We start from the raw sequence: 13,907 nt of genomic DNA, 5'->3' as shown, positions 1-13,907 counted from the left end.
TAGTGGTATATAGGGGCATTTGCTTTGGAGCTGGGCTTGTTCCATTTCCCTACCTTTTCTGTACAGGCTAAGGGAGCTGGAGGAACCTGCAGATTCCAGTCTTAGCATTATTGGAGAAGCTCTTGAACTACTTTGAGCATCTCCCCACACCCTCCTTCATGTCCCCAGCTCCTGTGAAAATGTAGACAAGGAGTCAGCTGGGTTGTTCTTAGTTCCTGTACTACTGACAGTGATTTTTACTCTAACCTCCGTACAGCCACATACTATTAAAACAATCTGTTCCATGGAATTTCTAGCAATATAATTGGAGTTGTATATGATAATACAGAGCAACTGGATGAGGAAGACCTTCAAAGAAATCCCAGAATATCCCTGAAACCTACTCCAACACCACCCTTACCCCCAACCTGGTTTAACATCAAGGTGCAGAATGCCAGGCAGTGCAAAGGAAATGAAAGGTCTACCTTGTGGCTCTAGCACGCTCCTCAACCTGTCATCAGGAGCCGTGAGGAGCACTGTGGGTTAAGGGGCTGAGGGGCTGGGACCAGAATATCTGGGAACTATGGGAGTTTGGTAGAGCTGGGGCAGATCAGTTGTCTGTGGTTCAGGGATGAACAGGAACAGCCACTGCTGCTCCAGGGAGTCAGTTTAGGTTTCTTCTAGGCATGAATGGGGTTTCTCAGGCGGGTTGCTTCTCTCTGGGTTAAGTGGCAGCACAGAACACCAGCACGGCTCCTGAGGACACACCTGTGCCAACGCCAGTTGGGCCGGTTAGTGTCAGGGCTCCCTTCTGCCGCTTTACCCTTGTGTTGCCTTCGCTGCTGCAAACCAAACCAGAGGGTCCATGTGGAGCCACAGAGGTGTGATGGGGAACACACACGGCACAGCTGGAGCAGACATTATCTGGACCAGACATTACATGCTATTTGTAATAAAAGTGGGTTCAAGTGGGCACAAAAGTAGCTCCTTTTTAGGTTAAAGAGGTTATTTGCTTCTTTACAGAAAGAAGAAGAACGTTTGAGGGCTTCCATACGTAGGGAATCTCAGCAGCGCCGAATGAGAGAGAAACAGCATCAGCGGGGGCTGAGTGCCAGTTACCTGGAACCTGATCGATACGATGAGGAGGAGGAAGGCGAGGAGTCCATCAGCTTGGCTGCCATTAAAAACCGATATAAAGGGGGCATTCGAGGTGAGTCGTGTATGGAAATTACATTTCATCATTTCGGGATTCTGGACTTCATCTTGGCATTGGATGTAATCCGACTGCCAAGTCACCGGACTTTTTTTTTTTTTTTTTTGAGATGGAGTCTCGCTCTGTCACCCAGGCTGGAATGCAGTGGTGTGATCTTGGCTCACTGCAACCTCTGCCTCCCAGGTTTGAGTGATTCTCCTGCCTCAGCCTCCCGAGTAGCTGGGATTACAGGTGTGCGCCACCACACCCGGCTAATTTTTGTATTTTTAGTAGAGACGGGGTTTCACTATGTTGGCCAGGCTGGTCTCAAACTCCTGACCTCAAGTGATCTGCCCGCCTTGGCCTCCCAAAGTACTGGGATTACAGGTGTGAGCCACTGTGCCTGGCCCCGACATTTTATTTTTAAAGAACCAGTTGTCATGAGTGACCTAGTTCATTCAGGTGAGCTTGAAAGGTAGGAACTGCTGTTGTTCCTACTTTGGGTTTTATCCCTTGAACTTTTGCTTTCTGACTTGAGAATTTGCCAGTTATATTGGAACTTTTGTCAACCTTTTTTATTACCTAATTGGGAATCAAGAAATTAAACTATTCAGAAATTATGGGATATTTTCTTTCATTCTTCTTCTACATTTCTCTTAGATTTTCTTTTCATATTTCCTCCTTTCGTAAGTATCACTGATTTCTGATGGTTAACGTTTTTTCCACACATACTGAATTTCAGGCAAATGCTCAACACTTGACATGCATCCTATTTGATCCTCATAACAACGTTATGATCTAGTTGCTCTTATTTCCTTGTTCTTATTGAGGAAACTGAGACTTTGAGAGGTTGACTAACTTGCCCAAAGGCACGTAGTGGCTAACTGGTCAGTTCTTAAACCAAGGTCATCTGACTTCTGAGACATCTGTCCCAGCCGTGACTCTGCATCCACCTGGTTCTTACCCAGGGGTTCCCCCAAGCCAGTAGCAAGACGACATGCTGAAAAGCGAACTAAGAAGACCTGGCTGGCCTCCTGACCCTGCCCGCTCTCATCTGAGTCCTGCTGCTTTTTAGTTGTATAACTTTTGAAGAGTTACATAGTCTCCCTTAACTTCTGTTACCTAATTGTGACAAAAACAACCTATTAATAATGGTAGTTAGAACATAAGGTTGTTTTGAAGATTACATAATGTAATACATTTAAAGTACTTAGCCCAGAGCCTGGCATATAACAAGTAAATTTTTTAAACACCCAAATTTATTTTTCTCTCACTGTCCCATGAAACTCATTTCTCCTTTTCTTATAGTGACTGCATTTGGTCTGGTGACCTGTTACATATTACCTACCTAGTATTTATTTGGGGACCACAGTACAGAGACCCTTTCTTTTTTGTCAATGCTGATTTCCCATAGAAAAAGATTCAATTGTGTGGAAATAAACCACACAAAAATTAAATAAAAATTTTAAAAATCCAAGGATGCTTTAAGAGAGAGAGGTATGTAACATTCAGGTCATCAGAGATTAAAAATCTAGCACACGAGTCTAGTAGTGCTCAGTTCCATACAGTAATCAGATAGGCAAGGAGTGGGGACAAAGGGAAGGCTTTGGGTTTTGAGGGGAGGGGCTTGGTCTAAAGTCCTCGGCTCTTATTCCACCCAGAGGTTCACCTGGGCTTAGGCAGTGGAGCAGATGGGCACCCCTCTGCATCTCTCTTTGAAAGGTCTGCCTGGCAACAAACGGTCTTTACAGGACCAGGAAACCACTTTCTTGCTTTACCTTCAAACTCATTTTGGAATTAACTGTTACTGGTGGAAGAATGTCTCAGGCTTTCATAGTTGACTTCAGAAGAGTAGGATATCTTGCCTCTTTAGACAACTTGCACACAAGCCTTTTTGATCTTTAAAAGTGGTCAGGTTTTTGTATTTTGAGAGGGTAAGTCTGCTTCATTTCAACATATCTAAAATTTATACTTATCTTTAAATCAAAAACTGTAAAATTATTTGGTTCCCCTGGGAGGAAATATACAGAGGGAACTAAAGATATTTATCAGAAGAAAACATTTAAGAATGAATAGGTCACTGTCTTTGAAAGTTACTCACCGTTGGACACAGTGGCTCACGCCTATAATCCCAGCACTTTAGGAGGCTGAAGAAGGAGGATTGCTTGATTCTAGGAGTTCAAGACCAGCCTGGGCAACATGGCAAGACTTCATCTCCACTAAAAGGAAAAAAAAATCAGCTGGGCATGGGTAGGTAGTGCACACCTGTGGTCCCACCTACTTGGGAGGCTGAGGCAGGAGGATCACCTAAGCCCAGGAGGTCAAGGCTGCAGTGAGCCATGATTGTGCCACTGCACTCCAGCCTGGGCCTCAAAGCAAGACCCTGTCTCAGAAAAAAAAAAAGGTGACTCACAATCTATACTTTTGCTTTCAGAGGAACGAGCCAGAATCTATTCATCAGACAGTGATGAGGGATCAGAAGAAGATAAAGCTCAAAGATTACTCAAAGCAAAGAAACTTACCAGTGATGAGGTAAGACCAAATTTATTCAATTCTAGGGGTTTATCCTGTACTCAGGAGCCAACTGCTTTGAATGAAGAGCTCACAGATCAGACAGGCACAAATTAGTTGTCTACACACTTCACTGAAATCCAGTGAGATAAATGCAGTAACAAGACAGAGTGATCCAGAGGAGGGTCTGATACCTGTGCTTAGAGAGGTCTTAGAAGGCTGCATGGAGGATAAGACTTCTTGCTGGGTGTTGAAGAGTGATCAGAAGCTTGCTGGTCAAACTGTCCTGTCTCTGGTAGGTCACTCCGGATAGATGGAAAGGCCTGGAAGAAAAGGTGCAGGTCCCTGACATACCAAGGCTAATCCAAGAGAGAATGACAGATCATTCAGTGTGGCAGACCAGAGGGTGTATCTCCTTTTTGTAAAAATTCTCAGTATTTTTTTTTTTAATTAGGAAAATAATTCATTCTTGGTTGGATGCAGTGGCTCATGCCTGTAATCCCAGTATTTTGGGAGGCCTAGGCAAGCAGATTGCTTGAGCTCAGGAGTTTGAGACTAGACTGGGCAACATAGGGAGACCCCATCTCTCCAAAAAAATACAAAAATTAGCTGGATGTAGTGGTGCGTGCCTGTAGTCTCAGCTACGAGAGTCTTGAGGTGGGAGGATTGCTTGAGGCTGCAGTGAGGCATGATTGCACCACTGCACTCCAGCTTAGGCAACAGAGTGAGACCCTGTCTCAAAAAAAAAAAAAAAAAAGAAAATAATTCATTCTTATGTTGGGAAAACCTATTTTCTTTTTATTTACATGAAACAGTATTTGGCTGGGCATGGTGGCTCACGCCTGTAATCCCAGCACTTTGGGAGGCTGAGGTGGGTGGATCACCTGAGGTTGGGAGTTCGAGACTAGCCTGACCAACCTGGAGAAACCTCGTATCTACTAAAAATACAAATTAGCAGGGCCTGGTGGTGCATGCCTGTAATCCCAACTACTCTCAGCCTCGGGAGACTGAGGCAGGAGAATTGCCTGAACCTGGGAGGTGGAAATTGCAGTGAGCCGAGATCGCGCCATTGTGCTCCAGCCTGGGCAACAGGAGTAAAACTCCATCTCAAAAAGTATTTGAAATTGTATTGAGTAATTTAATAAATTGAAATACATTTTCATTTATTATTGACATAAATTATTTCAAGATAATTTAAAAATATTTTATCTTATTTTTAAACAGCATCCTTTTCATATTATAAGAGAATAGGCCCTGAGAATTTTTCTTTTTCTTTTTCTTTTTTTTAAAACAGAGTCTCACTCTTGCCCAGGCTGACGTGCAGTGGCGTGATCTCAGTTCACTGCAAGCTCCGCCTCCTGGGTTCATGCCATTCTTCTGCCTCAGCCTCTCGAGTAGCTGGGACTACAGGCGCCCGCTACCATGCCCGGCTAATTTGTTGTATTTTTAGTAGAGATGGGGTTTCACCGTGTTAGCTAGGATGGTCTTGATCTCCTGACCTTGTGATCTGCCTGCCTCAGCCTCCCAAAGTGCTGGGATTACAGGCGTGAGCCACCGCACCTGGCCTCTTTTTCTTAACACCCCAGTGAGTATTTAACACCTCACTGGGTGATGTGGAGATGCTGAGAAATTTAAAGTTTTCATTATACCAGTGAAATACCATATAAAGTAAAATACTATGTATGGTATAACAGATGGTGAAAAGTGATAAGGAGACAAATTATGCAGGAAAGCGATATAGAGAATGCTCTGGGGGTCTTGGGAGTTGGGATGTTATGCTTTTAGAAATGCTGTTCAGGGAAGCTTTCACTGGAATGGTGATCTTTGAGTAAACGTCTGAAGGTAGTGACAGTGAACTGTTCAGCTCTCTGGAGAGTGTTGCATGCAGAATTAGGAAGTGCAAAGGCCCTGAGGTGGGAACCTGCCTGGCATGTGTGAAGAAAGCACAGAGGCTGGAGCCTTGTGAGTGAGAGGAAGAGGGCAGAAATATGATAGGGCCAGATCACCTAGGGCCTCACACCATTTGTAAGGCTTTTTTTTTTTTTGTATTTTTTGTAGAGACGGGGTTTCAGCATGTTGCTCAGGCTGGTCCCGAATTCCTGGGCTCAAGCAGTGTGCCTGCCTCAACTTCCCAAAGTGCTGGAATTACAGGCATAAGCCACCGTGATGGACTGTTTTATTTTGGTTTTTTATTCTGAGTGGTTTTCATTGGAAGTTTTCAGCAGAGGAGAGAAGATATGATTTAACTCTTAGTAGGATCACTGACTGCTTTGTTGAGAGTATCTTGATTGTGCCTGTGAAATAATGGCCTTACCTGTTTCCCAGGTATCTATAGATCAAGGTAGCACAACAGAGCTGAGAGAGTAGAGGCTTTGGAGTCTTAAAAGACTACCTAGGTTGGAATCCTGCTTCTACCGCTGAAATCTTTTATCTTAAATGTCTGGCTTTTCTGAACCTCATTTTTCTCTCAGCGTTGCTGTAAAATTAAAATTTAATATCATGTGTATAAATATAAAGTTTTATTACACATAGTATATATGAAAAGTATATAATATAAATATATATTTATATTATGAAGATATCATTACTATTTCAAAATGTGATGAAATTGGAATTTTTAAAAGGCACATGGAAACAGATTGTTGACCATTTCAGTTTGTTCTCTGACAAGTATGCCTAAACTCTCTAAGATAAGGACTTCCCTTAAGTATCATTCAGGAATAAATCAGTAATGTACCAGACAGCATGATTATTAGCAATTAAAAATTATAACTAATTTTTAAAAAATTCTTATTTCTATCCTTTACCCTAACTGGTACCTTTGTAAAAAGCTATGTAGCTGAAATTCCTATTTTCTTCTTTGGTATCTTTATCTGAAATATATTTTACCCTCTTGAAACATTTTCAGTGGTTGTGCAATTTTAGGGCAATTTTCTTTCAGGAGATTTTTGGCTTCCATTATTATTATTACTGAAAAATGAGCTTTCTAATGGTGATTTCTTTTGGCACTTTGAATATGCCATCCTCTGCCTTCTGCCCTCCATTGTTCTGATGAGAAGCCAGCTCTTTATCGTCTTGAGATTCCCTTGTATGTGACAAGTCATTTTTCTCTAGCTGCTTTCAGGAAGTTTTCTGTCTTTCAGCATTTTTACTGTGATGTGTCTGCATGTGGTTCTCTTTGCATTTATTCTACTTGCAATTTGTTGAGCTTCTTGGATGTGTAGGGTAATGTTTTTCAACAAATCTGGGAAGTTTTCAGTCATTGTTTCATTTAATATTTTTTCTGCTGTTTTCCGTCCTCTCCTGCTGTTCCTATTAGGTGTATGTTGGTGTGTTTAGTGGTGTCTCGCATTTCTTTGGGACTCTATTCATTTTTCTTCATTCTGTCTTCTCCATTCTTCAGATTGCGTAATCTCTGTCGATCCATTATCAAGTCTGCTGATCCTAGTTCAAATCTACTATTGTGCCGTTCTGGTCACATTTCATTTCAGTTACCCTTTCAGTGTAAGAATTCCCATTTGGTCCCTTTTTTTTTTTAAATCATTTCTGTCATTTTATTGATATTCTCTCTTGATAATACATTGTTATAATGCTTTTCTTTCTTTTTTTTTTTGAGACAGGGTCTCACTCTGTTGCCCAGGCAGGGGTGCGGTGGTGCGATCTCGGCTCACTGCCACCTCCACCTCCCAGGTTTAAGTGATTCTCCTGCCTCAGCCTCCCAAGTAGCTGGGATTACAGGTGCATGCCACCATGCCTGGCTAGTTTTTGTACTTTTAATAAAGACGGGGTTTTACCATGTTGGCCAGGCTGGTCTCGAACTCCTGACCTTGTGATTCACCCGCCTTGGCCTCCCAAAGTGCTGGGATTACAGGCATGAGCCACCGTGCCTAGCCTATTTTTAAATTTATTTTATTTTATTTATTTATTTATTTTTGAGATGGATTTTCGCACGGTCGCCCAGGCTGGAGTGCAGTGGCGCGATCTTGGCTCACTGCAACGTCCGCCTCCCGAGTTCAAGCGATTCTCCTGCCTCAGCCTCCCGAGTAGCTGGGATTACAGGTGCCCGCCACTATGCCCGGCTAATTTTTTGTATTTTTAGTAGACATGGGTTTCACTATGTTGGCCAGGCTGGTCTCAAACTCCTGACCTTGTGATCTGCCCGCATTGGTCTCCCAAAGTGCTGAGATTACAGGCGTGAGCCACTGCGCCCAGCCTATTTTTTATATACAGAGGGTTTCACTTTGTTGCCCAAGCTGGTCTCAAACTCTGAGCTCAAGGGATCCTCCCACCTCGACCACCCAAAGTGCTGGGATTACAGGCGTGAGCCACTGTGCCTGGCACTAGACAAAATTTGTTTGTTGGTCTTTTTTTTTTTTTTTTTTTGAGACAAAGTCTCATTCTGTTGCCCAGCCTGGATTGCAGTGGTGCCATCTTGGTTCACTGCAAGCTCCACCTCCTGGGTTCAAGCAGTTCTCCTGCCTCAGCCTTCCTAGTAGTTGGGATTATAGGCACCTGCCACCACGCCCAGCTAATTTTTGTATTTTTAGTAGAGACAGGGTTTTGCCATGTTAGTCAGGCTGGTCTTGAACTCCTGACATCAGGTGATCCACCCGCCTCGCCCTGTCAAAGTGCTGGGATTACAGGCATGAGCCAATGCACCTGGCCAAAATTTGTTTCATTGTTCTGCAACATATTTGTTTTAAATTAGATGAGGCAACATCTTAATGATGCATTTACAGTGCTGAACTGTTGGCAAACGTGAGTCCTCATCTAAGCAGATGCTACTTTTTTCTTGGCAAGTAGAAACTGTGAATGAAAATTGAGAAGTGTCATGGGACTTCTGTTTGTTTATTCCTAGTATTCTCAGAAGTGATTTTTTTTTTTTAAGTGATCCATCACATAGCCTTCTGCTAGGCTGGGCAGTTGTAAACCTATACTGACTGACTTAAAAATGCCTCTTGGGAATGGCCACCTAGCTGTTACAGGAACCACCCTGTACCTCCCTTACCCAAATACTCTCTTTCAGGTCTTCCTGCACTCTTCCCTTTCCTTCCCTGACAACAAAAATTTTACTTCCATCTGGACCTCTCAACCCCTGCCACTGCCTCTTCATGTTACCCTAGTTTGAGTCCTGGTCATGGGTTACAATGGAATAAGGAATGGGAGCATTCCTGTTCTAAGTTCCTCTCTGTGCTTTGCACACTAAGGCCCACCCAAACACCTGGGTATGCCTCTGAGATTAAGGGGAGTTTTCAGACCCCAGGTCCCCAGTCCAGAGAACACCATTATCATCATAGCATGCCTTGAAATGGGGGCAAGGGCCAGTCTATATTAGAGTGAACTGCATCGATTTTGGTGCTATCCTTTCCCACTTGTATGGCCTTGGGCCAGTCATCTCATATTTCTATTTCCTCATCTGATCAATGGAGTTTATACTCGCTGTCTTGTAAAAATGTTGCGTTACAGTATTAATAAACAACAGATTTGAAAGTAACACAATATGTAGTAGCTGAACAAGAAATACTATTTTCCCTTTTCCAACAGAGTCTAAGTTACCAAAAAGAAGAAAAATGTAAAGGAGAGCTTTTTATTCTCCCTCATTTTTTTAAGTAGTTAAAACTTTACACAATCTAAATTACCTCAAAGATCTAGATAAATAGGTAGGGGGAGAAAGTGTGTGCTGGTACTCTGTTCTCCAGGAGCCTGGGAAAAGGGAAAGACCCAAGCTGAAAGAAACATGGAGACAGTGGAAAGGAGAGGTATCAAGGCCAACCCGCGGCTTTCTTAGACAAAAGAGGTACCTTCTGTGAAGGATTAGTCAGAATGTGGTGCCAGGCAGCCTCCCCTCTGTGTCTCTTTCTCCAGCTCTCCCTCTTGAGACTCCATTTCCCCTTTGACAACCCTGCCTTATCTTCATAACTGTGGACTGTCTTTTTCTGTATCTACAGGGACCTGCATTCATGACTGTATTAGCAAGCTTTCTTTTAGACTTAATAAAAATATTTTTGTCATTTACTGCATTTATATATGACACTGGGATCCGTTGCAGTTATGTTCAGTAAGGCAGCATCCCACATGTGTAATTTCACAAAATGAAGTCATCCTGAAGGATTCTCTCACCTTTCTAAGTCCTGGCAGTCTGAGGAACTATACACCTTTGCTCTGTGTGATGGCTGGCTGGCTGGCTGGCTTGCTTATTTATTTATTTGTTTGTTTGTTTGAGATGAAGTCTTGCTCTGTTGCCCAGACTGGAGTGCAGTGCCGCGATCTCAGCTTACTGCAACCTCCACCTCCCGGGTTCAACTGATTCTCCTGCCTCAGCCTCCTGAGTAGCTGGGATTACAGGCATGCGCCACCACACCTGGCTAGTTTTTTGTATTTTTAGTAGAGATGGGGTTTCACCATCTTGGTCAGGCTGGGTTCAAACTCCTGACCTCATGATCCTCCCGCCTTGGGCTCCCAAAGTGCTGGGATTACAGGCGTGAGCCATTGCGCCCGGCTGGTCCTTGGCAGGCTTTCTAAAGCAGAATTTCACAGCTTCTTACTCCAGAGGATGGATTAGGACTGGTGCCAGTGAGACTTCTTTGGGAGAGCCCTGGCCATCTCCTGGCTGCTGCTGTCCAGGGGCCTTTAGGACAGGCTGTACCATCTTTTAGAATTACCATGCTAGTTCTTTTAGTGATTCAAATTTCATCTCATTAAAGGATTTTAGAGCTGAAAAGACAAACACACCAAGGCTCACTTTTGGAAGGTTACCAAAAAATAGTGATTGCATGTAAAATGTTTAAGATTTTTCCTTTGGAAATTAAAAGACAAGTAGTGTGATTGAATGTGCTCTTTGCCTGTGGGGCTGGGAGAGAAGTATTTGGGTTTGCTCTAGCCTGCGGAGTAGAAAGGAGGGGCTCTTGTCCCTTCTTGGGGGCAGGGTCCATCTTTCAGTATTGCTGTTTAGGTAATTTCACTGCTGCCAGCTGGGAAGTAAATGGAGGAGACTTCTCTAAATCTCTTACTGTGGATTCATAACTTTCCCCCTTTGAATTCTATGGCCTTTCAGGTCTGTGGGAATGTATTTGGGATAATAAGGCAGGAAACAAGTGTGAGATGCTATCTTGTCTGTCAGAGGGCCAGCCATGAGAACCATCAGAAAAAAGTGGGCATACCAGGTTGCATTCTCCATCTAGCAGCCTGTGGTCACAGCAGCAAGTGTCTGGCTTTCCCTAACTTCAACCTTCAAACCATTTGTTCATCCCATTTAATTTTTAATTTTTATTTATTTATTTATTTTTGAGACGGAGTCTTGCTTGCTCTGTTGCCCAGGCTGGAGTATAGTGGTGCGATCTCAGCTTATTGCAACCTTTGCCTCCCGGGTTAAGCGATTCTCCTGCCTCAGTCTCTCGAGTAGCTGGGATTGCAGGCGCACACCACCACACCTGGCTAATTTTTGTATTTTTAATAGAGATGGAGTTTTGCCATGTTGGCCAGTCTGGTCTCAAACTCCTGACCTCAGGTGATCCACCCCCTTTGGCCTCCCAAAGTGCTGGGATTACAGGCATAAGCCATCATCATGCCTGGCCCATCCCATTTAGTGTCAGTTTGTTTTAATCAGTATTTGATATTTAGATACTGACATGTTCAAATTCTATCTGTAAAAAATGTTTTTTAGATAACTTCCTAAATTATTTGTTTCTGTTAGAATGTTTGTACAGAATGATTTTAAACAGAGGAAACTTGTTTATAGATGCCCTTTAATGTTTACATCAAATATTTTCTTAAAAACCTTTATGATGTGAGTTTTTAATGCATTGAAACAAATTGTTCCAAAAAAACCAAATCAACTGTCTTTAAAATACTGAATTTTAGATAATGAAAAGAAGTGAAATGCTGAGGAGGCAGAGAAAAAAAATTTGAGAAATTACCTGATCATGGTAAAAATATCCTGACAGGACCAGTGGTTAGACAGGCAGGGGCTCGGGAGAGCCCCGCCCCTTCTGTGGCAAATCCTGTCTCCAGTTTCCTGCACATCCTGCTCTGTGTTCAAAGATTTCCCTGTCAGAGATTAGCTCACAGTTGCTGACATCTCACAATCTCCCTCACAATCTGCAAGAACCGTTACTTTGAGTTGTCAGAGGGTCATTCAGCTCATAGCTACTTTTGATAAACCATCCTAAAAATGTTCTTTATTGACTTGTAGATGTGTAAACATTGTATCTGTTTAGGAAGGTGAACCTTCTGGAAAAAGAAAAGCAGAAGATGATGATAAAGCAAATAAAAAGCATAAGAAGTATGTGATCAGTGATGAAGAGGAAGAAGAAGATGATTGAAGTATGAAATATGAAAACATTTTATATATTTTATTGTACAGTTATAAATATGTAAACATGAGTTATTTTGATTGAAATGAATCAATTTGCTTTTGTGTAATTTTAATTGTAATAAAACAATTTAAAAGCAAGTCTCTGTGTTTAAGAAATCTACTTTTCCGGCTGGGCGCGGTGGCTCATGCCTGTAATCCCAGCACTTTGGGAGGCCGAGGCGGGTGGATCACAAGGTCGTGGTGGTGGGCGCCTGTAGTCGCAGCTACTCGGGAGGCTGAGGCGGGGGAATTGCTTGAACCTGGGAGGCAGAGGTTGCAGTTAGCCGAGATCGCACCACTGCACTCCAGCCTGGCGATACAGCAAGACTCTGTCTCAAAAAAAAAAAAATCTACTTTTCTCAAAGCAAACTGATTTTGTTAATGCTTTACACAAAGTCTTAGGTCTCAGTGAATTCCTGCTGATCTCTCAACCCCCTTCCTCTCATTCCCCACAAAGAAGCCTTCTGGGCCAGGCTGAGATTCTCTCACAATTCTGGAGACTTGGAGTCCAAAATCAAGGTGTGGGAGGGCCATGCTGCCTCTGAAGATTCTTGGCAGGGATCCTTCCTTGCCTCTCAGTTTCTGGTAGTTCCTGGTAATCTGTAGCTTTTGACAGTATGACTTCAGTCTCTGCCTCTGTCTTCATATGACCTTCCTTGTGTCTCTGTTCTGGGTCTCAGTATCTCCAGATCTCCCTCTGTTCATAAGGACACCATTCATTGGATTTAGGCCCAACTCTAATCTCATGTGATATCATCTTAACTAATTACATGTGTAAAATTCTCTGTTTCCAAATAAGGTCACATACTGAAATTGTGGGTGGACGTGGATTCGGCAGGGGGTGGGGGGGGGTAGGTCACTATTTGATCCACAATGATAACCATGATAAATATTGTTGTAATATAATTTTTAAAATATGGTATTCAAAATTAATGTCAAAAAATCCATGATGAACAAAATGTCAAAATTTTAAATAAAGACGGGATCTGGGCCGGGCACGGTGGCTCATGCCTGTAATCCTAGCACTTTGGGATGCCAAGGTGGACATCACCTGAGGTCAGTAGATCGAGACCATCCTGGCTAACACAGTGAAACCCTGTCTCTACTAAAAATACAAAATTAGCCAGGCATGGTGGCGCGTGGCTGTAATCCTAGCTACTTGGGAGGCTGAGGCAGGAGAATTGTTTGAACCTGGGAGGCGGAGGTTGCAGTGAGCTGAGATCCTGCCACTGCACTCCAGCCTGGGTGACAAGAGTGAGACTCTGTCTTAAAAAACAAACAAAAAATACAAAGGGAGGGCAATTTGATTCCTCTTGATGGGAAGAATGGCAAAGGATTTGCAGGTATGTTTGAAATCCACCACACACATATTTGCCTTCTCTGTGGAGCTCTTCTACATACACTAATCTTGTCCTTACTGACAGCCTCTACTTTTATTCTTCTTTCTTCCTGGTGCTATTAGTCCAAACTGGGAGTGGTAGTTGTGGGAGGCTTACCCTGAAGCCTGGTTATAGAGAAAGAAAAGTGACATCAAGAGAGGGGAGGCCTAAGTCATCATCATGTCACTTTCCTAACTCAGAAATCTTCAGTGCCAGCTATTTCCTGTCTTATCAAATGGAAACTCCTCTACCTGGTTTTTAAGAGCCTTCATTCTGACTCCAGTCTCTCCAAGGCAACACAATTTTGTGTGTTTGTGTTAAACATTTTACCAGTAGACACCTGTGTCAGTTAAGCTCTTGTCTCGTCTCCAAACCTACTCTTCTGTACCTGGCATGGTGGTGCTGGGACCAGGAGTCCACAAACCAGATTTGAGCTTCGCCAGCTGCCCCCTATTAGGGGGCGCCAAAGGAAGACTGGAAGCCTGGAGAACTA

The 13,907-nt window shown here is 43.1% G+C and overlaps 1 protein-coding gene and 1 long non-coding RNA gene across 6 annotated transcripts in view; one reads left to right on the top strand and one right to left on the bottom strand.

The window, feature by feature from the left end:
* The window catches only part of LEO1 (LEO1 homolog, Paf1/RNA polymerase II complex component), a 40,942-nt gene that overhangs the window by 26,822 nt on the left and 213 nt on the right, over window positions 1-13,907 (top strand). The window contains exons 10-13 of one of the 5 annotated variants that reach the window (XM_024232222.3): window positions 1,003-1,189; window positions 3,606-3,703; window positions 9,382-9,479; window positions 11,899-11,971. In XM_024232222.3, coding sequence (XP_024087990.1) covers window positions 1,003-1,189; window positions 3,606-3,703; window positions 9,382-9,479; window positions 11,899-11,971 — 456 coding nt within the window. 5 annotated transcript variants of the gene reach the window in all.
* The window catches only part of LOC129050112 (uncharacterized), a 12,725-nt gene continuing 2,517 nt past the window's right edge, over window positions 3,700-13,907 (bottom strand). The window contains exon 2 of the long non-coding RNA XR_008513590.1: window positions 3,700-4,005. This is a non-coding gene — a long non-coding RNA (uncharacterized LOC129050112). The remainder of the gene's footprint in view (window positions 4,006-13,907) is intronic.

Source organism: Pongo abelii, chromosome 16 (assembly GCF_028885655.2).
Source record: "Pongo abelii isolate AG06213 chromosome 16, NHGRI_mPonAbe1-v2.0_pri, whole genome shotgun sequence".
Lineage (NCBI taxonomy): Eukaryota > Metazoa > Chordata > Mammalia > Primates > Hominidae > Pongo > Pongo abelii.
Note: the sequence above shows the minus strand (reverse complement) of the source record. Positions and strands in the feature narration are given on the sequence as shown.